Consider the following 20,438-nt stretch of genomic DNA (forward strand, 5'->3'; position numbering starts at 1 on the left):
GGAAGGAAGGAAGGAAGGAAGGAAGGAAGGAAGGAAGATGATGGAATAACCCTCAAGAGTTGTTTCAAAGTGTCCGGTTCAGCAGAATCCTTTGGTGAACTTTACTTAAGAAAAAAGAATTAACTAAATGTTTTTCCCCCTTGAATTAAAGTGAAAAGTTCATAATGGGGTTTTCTTCTACAGATAAACTGTAAAGGGTTTTTTTTTTCCCATGTGTAAACATATAAAGATATATATAGCTTGTAAGTCTTTAACATCCACATCCTTGGGGGGGAAGTTAGAAGATTGGAAACGACTAAGAACAGAGGGAGGAGAGCAATTCACAATGGAACTCGCAAATTCCATTCTAGGTAATCAAAACACCCTGGAGCCAGGGTAGAAAGTTCCTTCAACCCAGCAAGGAGAATTTGGATTTTTGACCCAGTTTCCCAGCTTCTCCCACAGCTACTGTATAGCAGCTGAATGTGCTATAGACTTCAAGCACAATGAATGTGCTTGAAGGAATGCACATTTTTTTGGAGGCTTCCACTCACCCTTGTAGAACCCCTACGAGACCCTGTGGGATTTGTAGCTTAATCTTTATGGACTGAGAAATTGCGTTCCACTCCTGTCTCAGTTTTGGAAAGGAACATCATGACCGTTGCAGGATTTTAATAATAATAATAATAATAATAATAATAATAATAATAATAATAATAATTTATTAGATTTGTATGCCGCCCCTCTCCAAAGACTCGGGGCAGCTCACAACAATGCTAAAAACAATATTATGCTGGCACAAATCTAATATTAAAAACCTAAAAACCCTATCATAATTAAAAACCAAACAGCACATACATACCAAACATAAATTATAATAAGCCTGGGGGAAAGATGTCTCAAATCCCCCATGCCTGGCGGTATAGGTGGTTCTTAAGTAGTTTACGGAAGGCAAGGAGGGTGGGGGCAGTTCTAAACTCCGGGGGAAGTTGATTCCAGAGGGCCGGGGCCGCCACAGAGAAGGCTCTTCCCCTGGGGCCCGCCAGACGACATTGTTTAGTCGATGGGACCGGAGAAGGCCAACTCTGTGGGACCTTATCGGCTGCTGGGATTCATGCAGTAGCAGGCGGTTCTGGAGGTACCAATGCCATGTAGGGCTTTAAAGGTCATGACCAACACTTTGAATTGTGACCAGAAACTGATTGGCAGCCAATGCAGGCCACGGAGTGTTGTAGATACGTGGGCGAATCTGGGAAGCCCCACAATGGCTCTCGCGGCTGCGTTCTGCACGATCTGGAGTTTCCGAACACTTTTCAAAGGTAGCCCCATGTAGAAATATAAAGGGTGTTCTCAACACTTTTTCACATGAAGAATAAAAGCACAATGGAGGAGAGAATGGGGCGAGAAATTTTAGACCTATATTGTCCCGTTTTTATTTGTTTGTTTGCTTGCTTGTTTGTTTTATCTATTTATTTTATTTTATTTCTCGAAAGCATGTACAAGATAGTAAGTATTGGTAAAAACATAAATATTTGGACAATAGGACTATAAGACAGGGATGGTAGGCACCAGAATATCTCCGGGACCGCCTTCTGCTGCACGAATCCCAGCGACCGGTTAGGTCTCACAGAGTTGGCCTTCTCCGGGTCCCGTCGACTAAACAATGTTGTTTGGCGGGACCCAGCAGAAGAGCCTTCTCTGTGGCGGCCCCGGCCCTCTGGAACCAGCTCCCCCCAGATATCAGAGTTGCCCCCACCCTCCTTGCCTTTCGCAAGCTCCTTAAAACCCACCTCTGTGGTCAGGCATGGGGGAATTGAAATTTCTCTTCCCCGTAGGCTTATAGAATTTATACATGGTATGCTTGTATGTATGAGTGGTTCTTTAAATTGGGGGTTTTTAGATTGTTTTTAATATTAGATTTGTTTGCATCGTCTTTTTATATTGTTGTTTGCCACCCAGAGTCTTCGGAGAGGGGCGGCATACAAATCTAATAAATACAAATACAATGGTGCGCTTATGCACGCCCGTTACAGAACTCAGAAAAAGGGGAGAGGTCAACTCTAGACAATCTAAGGTTAAAGTTTTTGGGGATTGGGGGAAGAGACCACAGGTAGTGCATTCTGGGAATTGACCACTGTGTTGCTAAAGTTGCATTTTCTGCATTTTGCTAGTCTAATGATTTGGTCACCGTGTTGGTTTGGCATGATTTGTTTCTGAAATGTCTGATAGTCCCAGATATGTCCCCTTTTACCCTTCTCTTTCTCTCATTTTCTGCACACTGTTTGGTAGATTCATAGGGGGAGGTGCAGTGATGAGCTCCTATGGGTATGGTGAGATATGCAGAACCGGTAGAAAAATTTTGGTCAGGTACGCAGAATCGGAAGAAAAAATGTGATTTTTTTTTCTTCTTTTTTTAACTTCTGGACTCTGGGTATGTTTTTTCCTATCGCAGTAAATGAGCTTGAATGTGTATAATTTTAGAAGAGCTGTGCGTGCGTGTGTGTACATACACATAAAGTTTATGTAATAGATAATGCATATTTTTGTGTGCCTGTGTGTAATATGTATGTACGCATATGGCATATATACATAGAATTAAATAGCATATTTTGGATGTTCAGTAATAGTAAATAGAGAGGGAAATTATATCTCTTTGAGGCGAGGAGAGGCCAGGCACCCTAACCCAAACCCTTGACATGAGTGACGTCAAGTTGGCTACCTTTAAGCTAGTCACATGACCTTTAAGCCAGCCCCCAATCACATGATTGTCAAGCCATTCCCACCTGGTCACATGGTTGACAAGCCACACCCACAAAATAAGCCACACCCACAGTGTAGTAGTAAAAAATCTGCAGCCCTTCACTGGGGAGTGGGGAAACTTCTAATTCTTCACTCTCAGCACCTTTATTGCAAATTGCCTTCAAGTTTACTTGTTTTATTTATTTGTTTGTTTTGTCAAGTACATATTGGTGGTATACAAAGATATAATAATATTTGTAGACATGATACTAGTAAAATAGAAGCATTAGGACAGGGAACGGAAGGCACGCTGGTGCACTTATGCACGCCTCTTACTGACCTCTTAGGAATCGGGAGAGGTCAACAGTGGATAGTCTAAGCGCAAAGTTTTGGGAGTTAGGTGATGATACTACAAAGTCAGGTAGTGAGTTCCATGCATCAACTACTCAGTTACTGAATGAGAAGAGAAAGAGGGAGGGAGGGAGGGAGAGGGAACTTGTGGTGCGAAAAATGCTCTGAGACCAAAGGTGGTCTCATTATTATTTCCTTTGGGTTTGGGGATGTTTATTTGTGTTACCAAAATGATAACTGATGCCCTTGTTTCTTTAACAAATGGAAGGAGAACAGGGCCTGATTGGTTCTTTCTGCTTTTGCAGCCCTTCTACAACTGGGATAGGCCACCTTTTTTGAAACAAAGAGAAGCTTCCATGAAAATAGTGATGATCCGCCTCTTGGCTAAGCATTTTTCTTGCAGCCACACAGAATACTATTAAATTGTCTCCTAAAGGAAAAGGAAAGCGCCCTCTGTTGGCCAATTCGGAAACAAACCTATGAATATTCTTTCTTTAATCCAAGACCGCCACCATGCGGTCATTTAAAAAACGATTTCTTTAGCTTTAAAGGTATTTCTTGAATTCCTTCTATTTTAACTCCATGGCGGTCTGTTTCATCTTATATTTTCTATTGTCTATCCCTTTGCAAAATATTGAGGGAAACTGAATAACAGTAGGTGAGGTTGTGGATCTGAAGAATTCCTATAGAAATAAATATAATAATCACAAGTTTTTTAAAAATAAGTCATCTCTTTCTTTTAGCAATAGTACTTAGACTTATATATCACTTTTCACCCTCCTTGGAAGGATGTAAGGCTGAGTCAACCTTGAGCTAATCAAAATTAAACTCCTAGCAATTGGAAGAATTAGCCTGCATTCTAGGAAAGGGAGGGAAGGAAGGAAGGAGGGAAGGAAGGAAAGAAGGAAGGAAGATAGGAAGGAAGGAAGATAGGAAGGAAGGAAGATAGGAAGGAAAGGAAGGAAGGAAGGAAGGAAGGAAGGAAGGAAAGAAGGAGGGAAGGAAAGAAGGAAGAAAGATAGGAAGGAAGATAGGAAGGAAGGAAGATAGGAAGGAAGGAAGGAAGGAAGATAGGAAGGAAAGGAAGGAAGGAAGGAAGGAAAGGAAGGAAGGAAGGAAGGAAAAAAGGATGGAAGGAAAGAAGGAGGGAAGGAAGGAAAGAAGGAAGGAAGGAGGGAAGGAAGGAAGGAAGATAGGAAGGAAAGGAAGGAAGGGAAGGAAGGAGGGAAGGAAGGAAGGAAGATAGGAAGGAAGGAAGGAAAGAAGGAGGGAAGGAAAGAAGGAGGGAAGGAAGGAAAGAAGGAGGGAAGGAAGGAAGATAGGAAGGAAAGGAAGGAAGGAAAGGAAAGGAAAGGAAGGAAAGGAAGGAAGGAAGGAAGGAAGGAAGGAAGGGACTTCTTTCTCTTTCATGGTGAAGGGAAATGAGAAATTTTGGAAAAACCATTACCTACAATTGTCAAAATACCAGAATTCTCACTAATCATTAATTAGTGATTAATGTTCACTAATCTTCTCTTGACCTTCACCCAATATTCCAATCTTACTTTTTGTTGAAAGCCCAGTAAAAAGGACTACACAGGAGAAATAAGAACCCTGGAATAATCATTCACATACTTTTACTTCCTTTAAACTAAAATAGTGATTTTCCCCCTAATCCCTTTAAACACCAATCTTTATTTGCAATTAATCCCCACAGTGTATGGGGCCCAGCATTACTGCCCCTTCCTTCCCAAGATAAGACTCTAGACCAAAGGAAGGACAAAGCAGTGGTTTCCAACTGCCTGCTTGTCTGTTTGAGAAGATTACATTTATTTCTGTCCTCCTAAACTCAACTTTGGCTTCGTGGCTTTGGGTGTCAAGCCCAGAAATAGACTTTCTCCAGGGCCTTTTCTAAATGGATTCTGCATGGCCTCGATAGCTTTTCTGTCCTGAGTGAGGACTAGTATATTGCTGCCCAAAATGAACCTCCACTCTACAAAAAGGAAATTCCATTCATGGTTTCTCAGACACTGAACTCTTTGGCAAAGGCTTATCTTCTGCCATCCTGGTCCACCAAGATCATCTTTGGATTGACAGCCACTTCCTGCTGCGGTAATCAATAGGAACTCCATGGCAATATTCTTAGATCTCCAGTTAGCTCTTGGGGTTTTTAATCATCTTGAAGCAACACTGCGTCATTATGAGTCAAGGGACTAAAATAAAACAAGGATCAAATGGAAACCCAAAGTTCACAGCTCGGCATACAAAGAAATGTATACTGCTCAAAAAATTAAAATAAAGGGAACCCTCAAATAGCACACCCTAGATCTGAATGAATGAAATGAGGGGATCAATTTATTCTCCAGGGCACCAGAGGGCCGGAAGAGGAACAACGGCTGGAAGCTGACCAAGGAGAGATTCAACATGGAGATAAGGAGGAACTTCCTGACGGTCAGAGCGATCAACCAATGGAACAACCTACCAGCGGACGTTGTGAACTCCAACACTCTGGACATTTTTAAGAGAAGATTGAACTGCCACTTGACTGGTGTGCTATAGGGTTCCTGCATGGGCAGGGGGTTGGACTTGATGGCCTTCATGGTCCCTTTTAACTCTAACAATAGATAGATAGATGGATAGATAGATAGATAGATAGATAGATAGATAGATAGATGATAGATAGATAGAGATAGATAGATAGATTGATTGATAGATAGATAGATAGATAGATAGATAGATGATAGATAGATAGATAGATAGATAGATAGATGATAGATAGATAGATAGATAGATAGATAGATAGATAGATAGATGATAGATAGATAGGATAGATAGATAGATAGATAGATAGAGATAGATAGAGATAGATAGATAGATAGATAGATGATAGATAGATAGATAGATAGATAGAGAGAGAGAGAGAGAGAGAGAGAGAGAGAGAGAGAGAGAGAGAGAGATAGATAGATAGATAGATAAATATTCTCATTGAATATTTCATTTTGCACGGCTATTCCCATTTGCACAACAGCATGTGAAATTGATTGTCAATCAGTGTTGCTTCCTAAGTGGACAGTTTGATTTCACAGAAGTTTGCTTTACTAGGAGTTATATTCTGTTGTTTAAGTGTTCCCTTTATTTATTTATTTTGAGCAGTGTATTTCCAGCCAAGGTGCAACTTTTGGAAGCCTTAACTGGACAGGAGAGGGAAGTCTCTGGTCTCAGTAATTAACCAAAAACTTGAGTGGCCAGTGTTCCAGACAGCATCCAAACTTAAATAAGAGTCCAAGGCAAAGTATTCCTCAAAGTTCCAATTTCTTATTGGAGCCATGCTGTCATCACAGTGGGAAAACCAAATCCGATGCTCCCAAAGTTTCCTACCCAATAGAAAGTTTGCACCCCTTATCCCCAGTGATAGGCTCAATATGATAACAGATTAGGCAAGTAGCTCAATTTTCTTTGCTATAAAAGTTCAGTTCTAGATAATGATTAAAATGATCAAAGCATTTATGGGTAAAAAACATACAATTTAATTATTTCCTATTTTAAAAAGTAATTACGGATCATACTAAGATATTAGAAATGGAAGGACAATAAAAAAAGCTATTAAGTATTCAATAAATAGTGCATAAACATACTACCCCCACTGCTTGTCCCCCATCCCCAAATTTGTCATGTTGTGCATTCAGATTCTGCCAAACTGGCCGTTCCTCCTCCTAGCTTCTGGCAGGTGGTGGATAAAGGATGACCTTGGCCTTGTAGGTCATCTAGTCCAACCCCCCATTCAAGCAGGAGACCCTACACCATTTCTGACAGATGGTAGTCCAGTCTCTTCTTGAAAGCTACCCGTAATAAAGCTCCCACAACTTCTGAAGGCAACTGCTATCCCATCAGTTGATTGCTCTCACTGTCAGAAAATTTCTTCTTTATTTCTAGGTTGAATCTCTCATGAACTGGTGGCTAAAATACACACAATCTATATCATTTGTGCAAGAAATTCTCACAATTTAACCTCTAAATTTATGCAAGAAAATTTCACTATAATTTATCTTAGGGCAGTGTTTCCCAACGTTGGCAATTTGAAGAGTGTTTCCCAGCGTTCGCTGGCTGGGGAATTCTGGGAGTTAAAGTCCAAATATCTTCAAGTGGCCAATGTTGGGAAACACTGATCTAGGGAACAATCACAATTTGTTATAATTGCCAGGACGATTGTACTTATGATGCAGCCAGGAAATCATAAATGCATCACAACCACCTACTTACTTACTTACTTACTTACTTACTTACTTACTTACTTACTTACTTACTTACTTACTTACTTATTGGATTTGTATGCTGCCCCTCTCCGCAGACTCGGGGCGGCTAACAACAATGATAAAAACAGCATGTAGAAATCCAATTAATAAAACAGCTAAAAACCCTTATAATAAAACCAAACATAGACACAAACATACCATGCATAACTTGTAATGACCTAGGGGGAAGGAATATCTTAACTCCCCCATGCCTGGCGGCATAAATGAGTCTTGAGTAGTTTACAAAAGACAGGGAGGGTGGCGGCAGTTCTAATCTCCGGGGGGAGTTGGTTCCAGAGGGCCGGGGCCGCCACAAAGAAGGCTCTCCCCCTGGGGCCCACCAAACGACATTGTTTAGTCGATGGGACCCGGAAAAGGCCAACTCTGTGGGACCGTATCGGTCGCTGGGATTTGTGCAGTAGCAGGCGGTTCCGGAGGTAATCTGGTCCCATGCCATGTAGGGCTTATTCCCAAATGAATATAATTTGGCCAGGAAATTATTACAGTTCAGTGAGGAAATCACTATAATTTATACAGGTTAAGGTTGGGGTTAGTTACACAAAGGAGGATTTGTTATCCAGGAGCAACAATGACTTGAGAGTGAAATTACAGTTTGGGCCTGAAAGAGGGCAGTCTCTGCCCTGGAAAATCTCTGGTTGATCCTTGCAAGATGAGACTTATAAATTTTGTGAACAGGCAAATACAGTGGTACCTCTACTTAAGAGCGCCTCTACTTAAGAACTTTTCTAGATAAGAATCGGGTGTTCAAGATTTTTTCCCCTCTTCTTAAGAACCATTTTCTACTTAAGAACCTGAGCCCGGAAAAACTTCCCAGGAAATTTGAGAACGGCACAAAGGCCCGACCAGTTTCCTGCCATTCCCACTTTAATCCCGGCCATCTCGGGCTTTTCTGGGCTGCCAGAGGAGCCTTTCGGTGGCGCTTAAGGAGGCTTTGGCAGCTCAGAGTGAATGGAGTGTTTTCCTTTCTCTGGGTGCTGCCTCGGAGTCCCTCTTTTTTTTTTTCTTAATCCTTAAAGTTTTGGATTTTTTTTATTTCCCTCACCTCACCTTCTTCCTTCAGCAGTGACTGTTGTTGGCTGCAGAGGTATAACACACACACACACCTCTGGTTGCTATACACATTAAACCTACAATTCAGTCTTGCAAGGTGGTATAAACAAGTATGAAATATTGCACTAATCTCTCTTCTGATGGAGTTTATTAAATTGCTATTTACCCATCACTCTTGCTGTCTTGGTCGGGGAGTGGAGAAATAATTATTATGTTTATTTGCACATTACGGCAAAACCTCTCTGTGTGTGTGTGTAGGTGAGAGGGGGAAGGGGAGGAAGGATGAGAAGGAGAGAGAGGAGAGAGACAGACAGACAGACAGACAGGCAGAAATAGACAAATAAATAAGATTACATCTGGGTTAAAACCCCATATCACATCCCCACACCCACAAGTGCATTCATGACGACCAATGCTATGCAGGATTCCTGATTCCTCCCTGTATATATATATCTCACTCCACCACCATTCGTTCCTCTATCACTACCAAACTGTGTCAGGCCAACCTTTGGCTTCACATAATGACTTTGGGCCTGACAGTATGTATGTATGTGAAGATCTTGGCATATTTGGGTTTCTTCCCGTGTAAGTTTCAGAGATTCCTGGTGAAGTTTTGACGAGGTCCCACTCGTCATCTTCAAGTGGGTGACCTTCATATGTGTGTATTTGTTTGTATTTGTATTTGTATTTGTATTTGTATTTGTATTTGTATTTGTATTTGTATTTGTATTTGTATTTGTATTTGTATTTGTATTTGTATTTGTATTTGTATTTGTATTTGTTTGTGTGTGTCTATAAACTCTTCTGTAGTAAAGCTTCTTGCTGCTTTGAAAGCAAAAGCAAAACTGAAACTCTTCTGCTTGTGTTTTGCATTTGGATCAGATTTCTTTTCAGCTGGGGAGAGGGGAGTAGAACTCCTTAGCATCAGAGCTTGTTAATAATAATAATATAACAAATACTCATGCTCCGATGGTCATTTTGGAAAATCCTTTCTTAGTGAGCACCTAGAGGCCAAGAGGAACATATGTGGCAAATTTCAAGTTTGTAGGCTTCTGGAGATTCCATGATTAATGTATGAGCGGTTCTTGCAGAGAGAGAGAGAGAGAAGGAAAAATGTAGTTAAAATTTCTTCTTGCTAAATCCTCCTTTAAAGGCTTTAACTGGCATTTACAAATGTAATTGATAAGGTTGCATCAAAGACCCACGGGGGACAAATGAATGCTGCCTTTCCAGTTGTTTTGTAACATGTGGATTAAATACGCAAAACTAAAGTCAGTAGTAGAGATCAGGTTGCCACCTGGGAGCTCCCGACTTCCTTCCGAGCATTTGCATTCTCTTCTCTTCCCACACTTCTTTGAATACGCCTCTCTGTTTTCTGCATCCTGACAAAAGGCCCAGAAGGCCAAGTCTGTTTGTATTTGATCGGTGCCCTCAATGTGGGAGGAAGGGAAAAACAGATTATAGGGCATTATATAAAAAGAAGAGAGAGGCAGTCCCTTGCCAGTCAGCTTAAAGCTCTGTTGGGAGAATTGGCGCTAGACTTATGGTTGGGGGTCACCACAACATGAGAACTGTACTAAGGGGTCACGGCATTAGAAAGGCTGAGAACCACAGGGCTACTCTCGCTCCTTTAAATATGCCCATGTCACACCAACACTCCGCAGTCTGCATTGGTTGCCGATCAGTTTCCGGTCACAATTCAAATTGTTGGTTATGACCTATAAAGCCCTTCATGGCATCGGACCAGATTATCTCAGGGACCGCCTTCTGCTGCACGAATCCCAGCGGCCAGTTAGGTCCCACAGAGTGGATCTTCTCTGGGTCCCGTCAACTAAACAATGCCGCTTGGCGGGTCCCAGGGGAAGAGCCTTCTCTGTGGCGGCCCCGGCCCTCTGGAACCAACTCCCCCCAGAGATTAGAATTGCCCCCACCCTCCTTGCTTTTTGTAAGCTACTTAAAAGCCACCTCTGCCGCCAGGCATGGGGGAATTAAGACTTCTAGGCCGTTACAATTGTATGCATGGTATGTCTGTATGTATGTTTGGTTTTGTATATTAAGGGGTTTTTAATTCGCTTTTAGTATTGGATTATTACTGTATATTGTTTATGATTGTTGTTAGCCGCCCCGAGTTTTCGGAGAGGGGCGGCATATAAATCCAATAAAACTCTCTCTCTCTCTCTCTCTCTCTCTCTCTCTCTCTCTCTCTCTCTCTCTCTCTTTCTTTCTCTCTCTCTCTTTCTCTCTCTCTCTCTTTCTTTCTTTCTCTCTCTTTCTCTTTCTCTCTCTCTCTCTCTCTGAGTCCCTCTCTCTTCCTTCACCTTACCCCCTTTCTCCTCTCTCACTGTCCTCCACCACCAACCACCACTCTCTCTCCTGCCCTAAGAAGTAGGCAATGGCAGGCCATTACTGAAATCTTGCCAAGTGAAATACAGGTAATTGTCCAGGCACTTGCTAGGAATGAACCCTGGTTTGAAAGGAGGAGGAGGAAGAGGAGGAAGAGGAGGAGGAGGAGGAGGATCAGAGCCAAACAATCTTACAATTATCATTGCTGAGTCACTTGTCTTACTGAAAGGGACCCAAATCCTTTAAGCTCATTTTACCAGAAATACAAGTAAACCATATTTTAATCCCAGTTTCCCCTTTCCCGTAACCGCCCCTTTGTCCTATTTAACATGGGACAATTGAAATTCTGTATGTTTGTATCATAAAATAAAATCTTACTTGAATCTCCCTTCGTGATTTCAAGGAGAGAGCCTTATAGTTTTGTTCATTTGCTATTGCCTTCCTTTTTGGAATTTTTTTTTTAATTCCTAATTTAATCCAGAGGTTTTAAGGTCATTTGACAGCCAAGGATTAACCAAGTCTATGTCTGCTTTCCATTTTTAAAAAATTAGTCAAAACTAGCTAAGATCCACTGTAACTACATCCTGAATATAGTTTTCCACATAAGGAAATGTTTACATTAACACAGTAGTGTTGATAATTATTTAATTTTAAATTCATTTATTATCCAGCCAACAATACATTTTCCACTTTCTCCCCATTACTCAAGACATAGAATCTAGTTCTTGGTAACCAATATTATAATGTAAGTCCTTTGACCTATTGGCACATGATATGCTATGTAGGGAATTACTACTTTGGAGTCTTTTCTGGTTGGATCACAACTGCTAGGATCAACAAAACAAACCAGTTCATTATTTTCTCTCCCAACAGAAAATAATTTGGTATTTGTTGTGGTTAGCTCTGGCCCAGCTCCTGCTCCAAGGAATGTGGAGGTGGATGTGGGGGAGACATCCACATGCCGCAGGCCTGTTTTGCTCCCGATGGAATCTGCCGATGAAGCCTCCTCTGACCAAGGAAGCGTGAATGACAGGGAAGAGGGGAGTTTGGCAGACAGCCCAGGAGGAGATCAATTATCTGTATCATCCTTGGATTCTGAACAAGAATTAATGACACATCCACGCATGCGTAGAGTGATGCATAGGAGACAACAACTGAAGGATTATTACAAGAGAAAATGAGGCCACCTGTGGTTGGGTGGGGCTGCTGTAATTAGTGCTACAGATAAAAGTGCAACCTGGTGTTTTAGCCTCATGGCAGTTTATCTGATTCATTGTTTCGTCAAGATCGTGGTTTTTGTGCTGTTCAAGATTGTGTGTGGACTCTATGGACTTTAGAATTGGACTCAATTTCCCAGATTGGGTGAGCAATTGGATTGCATTTAACCTGTGCCTTGTGTGTACCAGAAAATCCCTTTGACATTTAAAAAGGGAGCTGTTTCTGTTTTTCTGTTTATAAAAACTTTTGGGTTTTCCTTTTATCGTGTGGTGTGTGTCTTCCTGGACTAATTACCCTGTAATTACGGGCGGTTGAAACACACCGGCAGAACAGTATTCTTGGCACATCCCAGGCATTTCAAAAAATAAGCACACCCATAGACACGAATCCCACAGGACAATCAAGTCACATCTTTGTCTCACTGGATTCACTAGCTTCCTGGAGCACAAAGGCAGGGTTGTCGAACCCCATCTTCGCCTTGGCTTTTGCGTCCTTCTCGTTGTAGAGGCAAAAGGCACAGTGCGGTGTTTCCACTTCTACAGTTTTGCTGAAGTTGTGAAAGTCCACCCTGTATTTCCCTTCTTTGGTCTTCGAAACAATGGGGGCAAAGCGGTAACCCCACAGGACCTCTTCAGCAATGTAAGAGGTCCGTACTTGGCAGGTCGCGCTGGTGGATTCTACGGTCCCATCGAGAAACACCACCAGCTCGAAATCATGTTGAAGGAGAGTGTCAGCCGACATGTGAAAGAAAGGGCTGTGCTTGTCAATGACGTGGTAAATCGTCAACGGGCAGATGAAGAAAAGGTTCTCGTTGCCCGCGTCGACCATAAAATGGATGTTGACTTGATCCAAGATGATCGTCTCGCCTTCAGGCGTGATGGTGGTTTTCAAGAGTTTGCCGTAGATGTGACTCCCAATCAGTAGACTTTTCCTGAGGTTGGCCACCCGGATCAGAAGACAGAGTTTCCCACCTCGTTTACTAATCACAGCATTTTTGCTAAAGGTGATCGTTTTCGCCCTCTTTTTGGGTCTGGAGATTTTTGCCAGAATGGCCCCACACATGAAGGAGTTGATGATGACTCCTAGGATAGATTGAAAGATGAGAAGAAAAATCGCCGTGGCACACTGTTCCGTAACGCACCTGAACCCGTAGCCGATAGTGACCTGTGTCTCCAGGGAGAAGAGAAAAGCTGAGGTCAAGCCATTGATGTTATCTACACACGGCGTGTGATTTATAGAAGGGCTGAACTCTGGAAGATCTTGATGGATGTAGGCCACTACATACCACAGAAGACCAAAAAAGAACCAGCTTCCCAAGAACGCTGAAATAAAGATGGTCATCTTATACCTCCACCTGAGATCCAGGATGGTAGTCCAGATGTCAATCAAGCAAACAAATCTTGACTCTTCTTCAACATTCCCAAATTCTATGTTACACCTTCCATCTTTTGAGACCAGGCGTGACCTTCGTCTCTTGCATTCGGCCCAGTGTAGTGTGAAATGTTTCTGGAAGTATTTAAACATCCCCAGCAGTCACTCTGGATTAAAAGGAGAAATGGAAGAATTATTACAATTTCTTTGTAAGCATTTTTTCATTTCTTAAACGAACTTATCCATGTGGAAAAGATTCCAGTCGAGTCTTAAATGGGGAATTATGAAATAGCCTAAGGATGCATTCCAAAGCGGTACTTAACTCGGGTAGGTACTGTAACACTAATGGCTTCAATTCTACCTCATGACTGTCCTTCAAAGCAACTAGCAATGCAATTTTCTCCACTTTCATTGCCGGAACCAATAAAAGTTACAAGAAGCTCTTACAGTAGCACATTTACCACTAGCGAGTGGATAAGTACTCCGTTTGTGATTGCTCAGTGTAGAATTGGCGCTGGTGACTTGTGTGTGAATGCATGAATTAACTCTGCAAAAAAAAAAAAGGGAAAAAAACGCTTGCAGCATGAGAAATGACAGAGAAATTTAACCTGTGGTGCATTATGACCTATTTCGAGATGTAAAATGTCACGGGATGATGGGGAATGGGCCAAGAGAGGAACACACATGCATAAATCAGGGCTCAGTGACGTTGACATCATGATGGAGATTTCTGAAAAGGTTCTCCTTTGTGACTCAAAGCGGGAAGGTTTAGAATCTCTCCCAACTGGGAAAACAACCATGGGCTTTGAAAGCAAGAAGAATCTGATTTTTATATTATTTGGGATAAAGTTTACACATGGATAGATAAGAATAAAGTTGAAAATAAGGTAACGAAAACGGTATGAATATAATTAAATGTTATTGATATTTTTTGTTGTTTCTAGTTTATCAATTTAACTTTATGTCTATTAGAATATGTAAACAAAGTTCTTTTCAATTAGAATATTAGTTTGATTTAAAGATTTAAGATTTTATCCTTTTTTCTGTATTAAAAATTGACTTCAAGAAAAGAGGGGTAATTGTAACCCCTATTATGTGTTTAAATGTTTGTAAGTTTGTATGCCTTTTTTATTGAAAATTAATAAAGTTTATTAAAAAAAAGAAACCACAAAACATGACATTGTCACTATGGCATGGAAGGAGAACTGGAGCTGTTTTCTCCAAGCTGAAGGCACCAAGTATCTCCTGCCATTTTTTTTACAAATGCAGCATCACACATTAAGAAGACCCAAGACCCTTGGCTTTCGGGAGGCTGAACATTCACCCAGCAAGCCTTCTGGAAAATTAGAATAGAATAATAGAGCTGGAGCTTGGAGGTTTCCTAGTCCAATCCCCTGCTTAGGCAGAAAACCCTACACCATTTCTGTTGTGAGTGTATTTCAAAGACCAGGAGATGGATGAGTACTGGCATGGCAGGCCAGTGTTCTTGTCACCCAAGTCTGAGAGTGAGAGTGAAGGGGAGTTGGAGACTGGGGAACCACCAGAGACTGTAGAAACCCCCCCCCCCCCCAATTATGGTATTGTCTGACTCAGAGGATGATGGGGACTTTGAGGATCGGTGCCCCTGTTAGATGCAAGGATAAGGAGAATGAGATGTAGGCATGAATATCTCACTAGAGATATAGCTTGGCAGTATATAAGGACAGGCTGATGGCAAAGAGTGTGTGGCAAACATTGTTCTCCATCATGGATGAAGATGCCTCGGAGCTGAGAGACTTCTTCTGCTTTCACAGACTTCAATTCCTGCCTGTTGCATGAGCGGATAAATTATCTGGACTGTCAGTGTAGTTAAAAAACAGAGACACATCATTAGTGGAGATTTATGGCTCTAGCTGGCTCGCATCCTGGACTTGTGTTGTGTTAACTTGTGTTAACCCTTGTGTTGCAGTAATTGTGTTGCCAACAGACTTTGTCTATGGGCACTTTTGAAACAAAGTGTGTATTTCTGATAATTATCAGAAATTATCAATTTATTTCTGATAATTGATCTGGCAGGACAGAACAATTTCAGACAAATGGTTGTCCAATCTCTTCTTTAAAACTTCCAGTTTTGGAGCATTCACAACTTCTGGAGGCAAGCTGTTCCACTGATTAATTGTTCTAAATGTCAGGAAATTTCTCCTTGGTTCTAAGTTGCTTCTCTCCTTGATTAGTTTCCACCCATTGCTTCTTGTTCTACACTCAGGTGTTTTGAAGAATAGGTTGACTCCTTCTTCTTTGTGGCAGCCCCTGAGTTATTGGAACACTGCTATCATGTCTCCCCTGGTCCTTCTTTTCATTAAACTAGACATATCTAGTTCCTGCAACCGTTCTTCATATGTTTTAGCCTCCAGTCCCCTAGTCATCTTTGTCGCTCTTCTCTGCACTCTTTCTAGAGCCTCAACATCCTTTTTGCATCGTGGCAACCAAAACTGAATGCAGTATTCCCAGAGTGGCCTTATCAAGGCCTTATGAAGTGGTACTAACATTTCATGTGATCTTGATTCTATCCCTTATATCTTTCTTATTTATTTATTTATTTATTTATTTATTTATTTATTTATTTATTTATTTATTCATTCATTCATTCATTCATTCATTCATTCATTCATTCATTCATTCATTTAGTCCAATACACAATGACGGTTTTAGTGGGTATATATATATATACACACATAGTAAAATACATGATGAAGGTTATAGAGGAGATACTCATAGTAAAATATATCTATGAAAGAATAGAAAAGAAGATATAGTAATAGAACATATCAATGAAAGAATAGAAGAAGAGATATAGGAATAGAAGAAAAGTATAGGAGATATAGGAGAGCAATAGGACAGGGGACGGAAGGCACTCTAGTGCACTTGTACTCGCCCTTGTACTACTCGTACTACTCGTACTACTTATCTGGACATAATTTGTGCTACACTTGTACTCGCCCTTGTACTACTCGTACTACTCGTACTACTTATCTGGACATAAAAGATTAACTTCTTTTTTTTCCTCACACACGGTGCTATAATTTATGGTGCCGAGGAAGAAACAGCTTTTGGAAGGCTCAGGAGAGAGAAATTATCTTGGAGTCTTGGTGGACAATCAACTAAACATGAGTCAGCAATGTGCAGCAGCAGCCAAAAAAGCCAACTCAATCCTAAGCTGCATCAACAGAGGAATACGCTCCAAGACCAGGGAAGTACTAATACCACTCTACTATGCCCTGGTCAGACCCCACCTGGAGTACTGCATCCAATTTTGGTCACCTCACTACAAAAAAGACATCGAAACTCTGGAGAAGGTGCAAAAAAGAGCAACCAAAATGATTAGGGGACTCGAAACCAAGACTTACGAAGAGAGATTGAGAGAACTGGGCATGGACAGTCTAGAAAAAAGAAGGTCTAGAGGGGACATGATAGCAGTTTACAGATACTTGAGGGGTTGCCACGGTCAGGAGGGGGTCTCTTTATTCCCCAGGGCACCAGAGGGCCGGACGAGGAACAATGGTTGGAAGCTGACCAAGGAGAGATTCAACCTGGAAATAAGGAAGAACTTCCTGACGGTCAGAGCGATCAACCAATGGAACTGCCTGCCAGGGGAGGTGGTGAACTCCCCAACTCTGGACACCTTCAAGGGGAGATTGGACTTCCATTTGGCTGGGGTGCTGTAGGGTTTCCTGCTCAGGCAGGGGGTTGGACTCGATGACCTAACGGTCCCTTTCAACTCTATTAATAAATAAATATGTGCTCCTCCTCTAAGGAAGACCTTGATTGTGAGAATTGCACACAGCATTCAGACACACCTACCCCCAGCATGCAAGGCATGCGATCCTGGAGTGCTTTCATTCATGAGCAGGGATGGATGTGAGAAGTGTTGTTGCCTAGGCAATACAGGGAAGAAATCTCTTCTAACTGCCACCCAACACAAAGGACAAATTAGGTTGCTTCTATTCAGGCCATGTTTCTGTTTTGCCTGGGTTTTTATTTTCATTGGTATGGGATTAAGGGTTAAAAACAAAATCCCACACACCAACTCCCAGAACTTTTTTTATTATTATTATTTTTTTTGACAGAAGAAATGAATATACAATTGAAAGGCAGGGCAAGTATCTATATATTTTCACTGCAACATTTTTTAATAAAAGCAAGAATTTGTTCAAAACACTTCATCGGCTTCCCTTTGTTTTGATGCCTTCCAGTCAGTGTTGAGTGCCAGGAGAAATCTCAGCTCTTTTCTTGGCAGAATTTCAGAAGTTGTTTGTCCTCGCCTCCTTCTCCCCCTCCTCCTCCTTCCTCCTCCTCCTCCTCCTCTTCCTTCTTCTTTTCTTCCTCCTCCTTCTCCTCCTCTTCCTTCTTCTTTTCTTCCTCCTCCTCCTTCTCCTCCTCTTCCTTCTTCTTTTCTTCCTCCTCCTCCTTCTCCTCCTCTTCCTTCTTCTTTTCTTCCTCCTCCTCCTTCTCCTCCTCTTCCTTCTTCTTTTCTTCCTCCTCCTCCTTCTCCTCCTCTTCCTTCTTCTCCTCCTCTTCCTCTTCTTCTTTCTCCTCCTCTTCCTCTTCTTCTTCCTCCTCCTCTTCCTCCTCCTCCTTCTCCTCCTCTTCCTTCTTCTTTTCTTCCTCCTCCTCTTCCTCCTCCTCATTCTCCTCCTCTTCTTCTTCTTCCTCCTCCTTCCTCCTCCTCCTCCTCCTCATTCTCCTCCTCTTCCTCCTCCTCCTCCTTCTTTCTCTTCTTCCTCCTCCCCCTCTTCCTCTTCCTCCTCCTCCTCCCTCCTCCTCCTCCTTCTCTTCCTCTTCCTCTTCCTCCTCCTCCTCCTTCTTCTTCTTCTTCCTCCTCCTCCTCCTCCTCCCTCCTACAGAGGGCTGTAAAACACTGTGAAGTGGTATATAAGTCTAAATGCTAATGGTAATAATTTTGAACATGTCCCTGAAAGTCACAAGAGAAACGTACCCAACATTTATTATGGCGCGACACCCAGGAAACATGCATTAGCTGCCCAAGAGAACAGCGTTTTCGTGTCTGCAGTCAGCTACAAAAGGCCCCATAGGCATTCTTGTCCTGACTTATCCTGCTGCTTGCTGGTCAACAGCGAGAGTCCAGTTAAACTTTAAGCATGTTCCCGAGAAAGGGCACGGGGTCGTTTTGCCTCAATTTCGCTTCCTTGCATTCCCTCAATCTGTTTGCCTGGAAAAACACCCAACCAAAAGACCCAAAGAAAAGCTCCGGATTCCAACAAACCACTTGTAGTAATTTTCCAGGGTTTAAGTTTTATTTATTTATTTATTTATTTATTTATTTGTTTGTTTGTTTGTTTGTTTAGTCAAACAATTATAGGGTGGTAATTTGTACAAATAAAACATTAGATAAGTAATGATAAAAAGTAACAAAAGAAGACAATAGGACAGGGACGGTAGGCACAGTGGTGCGCTTATGCACGCACGCCCCTTACAGACCTCTTAGAAAGAGGAAGAGGTCAATTGTAGATAGTCTAAGGTTAAAGGTTTTGGCGTTAGGAGTTGACACCATAGAGTCAGGTAGTGCATTCCAGGCGTTGATTACTCTGTTGCTGAAGTGGTATTTTTTTGCAGTCAAGTTTGGAGCAGTTGACATTTAGTTTAAATCGATTTCGTGCTCGTGTGTTGTTGCGGTTGAAGGTGAAGTAGTCGTTAACAGGTAGGACATTTTGGTATATGATTTTATGAACTATAATTAAGTGGGAACGGAGACGACGGAGTTGTAAGTTGTCTAAACCAAGAATTTCAGGTCTGGCGGAGTAAGGTATTTTGTTGTGAGAAGAGGAGTGAAGGACTCTTCTTGTGAAATATTTCTGGACTCTCTCTCAATTGTGTTGATGTCAGATATGCAATGTGGGTTCCATACAGGCGAGCTGTATTCTAGGATTGGTCTGACAAATGTTTTGTAAGCTCTTGTTAGCAGTTCAAAATTCCCCGAGAAGAAGCTGCAAAGGATTAGGTTAACAACTCTTAAAGCCTTTTTGGCAATGTTGTTCTCATTTCCACTTATTGCTTTCCGCTGTTCAAATCTCAGAGGTGAGACTTTACATCATTCTCCTTTAGCGTCACTCTTGCTGGGGCCATCACGGTCCTGTTTTATGACTTTCATTTCGAGAATAGCCCGTCTTTGCAACCAACAAGGGAGTAGACATGTAAAACTACAAGGCACGGAGAACAAACTTTTTACGATTTTGTTCTCTTTCCTTTGTCTCCACTCCAAATAATTAATCCTGAAATTCAATACTTTCGAAGTTAAGGAAGAAGGAAGGGTCTTTCTAGAGGACCGTATGAATGGAGTCATGCAGTAGCGGGTTCCTACCGGTACGGTTGACGTGAGCAGCTCCATGTCTCCAGCATGCACATGTGTGCATCAGAGCAAGATTTTGCTTCTGTGCATCCACAGGAAATGAAATCTCACAACGGGATGTGTGTGCCAGATTTTGGAGATTTTTTGCTTCTGCGCATGCAACAAAAGCAAAAAAAATCGTGTGCGTGCATGTCATCAAAAAAGCACAACGAAGAATGTTCTTTCTGCGCCAACTCAGGAAGCTCAAACTGCCCAAGGAGCTGCTGATACAGTTCTACAGAGGAATCATTGAGTCTGTCATCTGCACCTCTATAACTGTCTGGTTTGGTGCTGCAACCCAACAAGACCGACACAGACTTCAGAGGAGAATCAGAACTGCAAAAAAAAACCAATTACTGCCAACCTGCCTTCCCTTGAGGACCTGTCTACTGCACGAGTCAATCATTGTATTGCATCTCATGATTCTTGTCAGTGGAAGTGATGTGCCGGTGCCTGGGGTCTGTTGGGGCCTGGATGGGTCAAACTCAACCCAGACAAGACAGAGTGGCTGTGGGTCTTGCCTTCCAAGGACAATTCCATCTGCCCATCCATTACCCTGGGGGGGGGGTAACTACTGACCCCCTCAGAGAGGGTTCGCAACTTGGGCGTCCTCCTCGATCCACAGCTGACATTGGAACATCATCTTTCGGCTGTGGCGAGGAGGGCGTTTGCCCAGGTTCGCCTGGTGCACCAGTTGCGGCCCTATTTGG

General features: G+C 42.1%; 1 protein-coding gene across 1 annotated transcript in view; it reads right to left on the minus strand.

Annotated features, from left to right (window-relative positions):
* Positions 1-11,385: 11,385 nt before the first annotated feature.
* The window catches only part of KCNJ1 (potassium inwardly rectifying channel subfamily J member 1), a 29,786-nt gene continuing 20,733 nt past the window's right edge, over positions 11,386-20,438 (minus strand). The window contains exon 2 of the mRNA XM_070765931.1: positions 11,386-13,510. Coding sequence (XP_070622032.1) covers positions 12,378-13,496 — 1,119 coding nt within the window. The 5' untranslated portion in view covers positions 13,497-13,510 and the 3' untranslated portion in view covers positions 11,386-12,377. The remainder of the gene's footprint in view (positions 13,511-20,438) is intronic.

Source organism: Erythrolamprus reginae, chromosome 12, assembly GCF_031021105.1.
Source record: "Erythrolamprus reginae isolate rEryReg1 chromosome 12, rEryReg1.hap1, whole genome shotgun sequence".
In the NCBI taxonomy this organism is placed as follows: domain Eukaryota; kingdom Metazoa; phylum Chordata; class Lepidosauria; order Squamata; family Dipsadidae; genus Erythrolamprus; species Erythrolamprus reginae.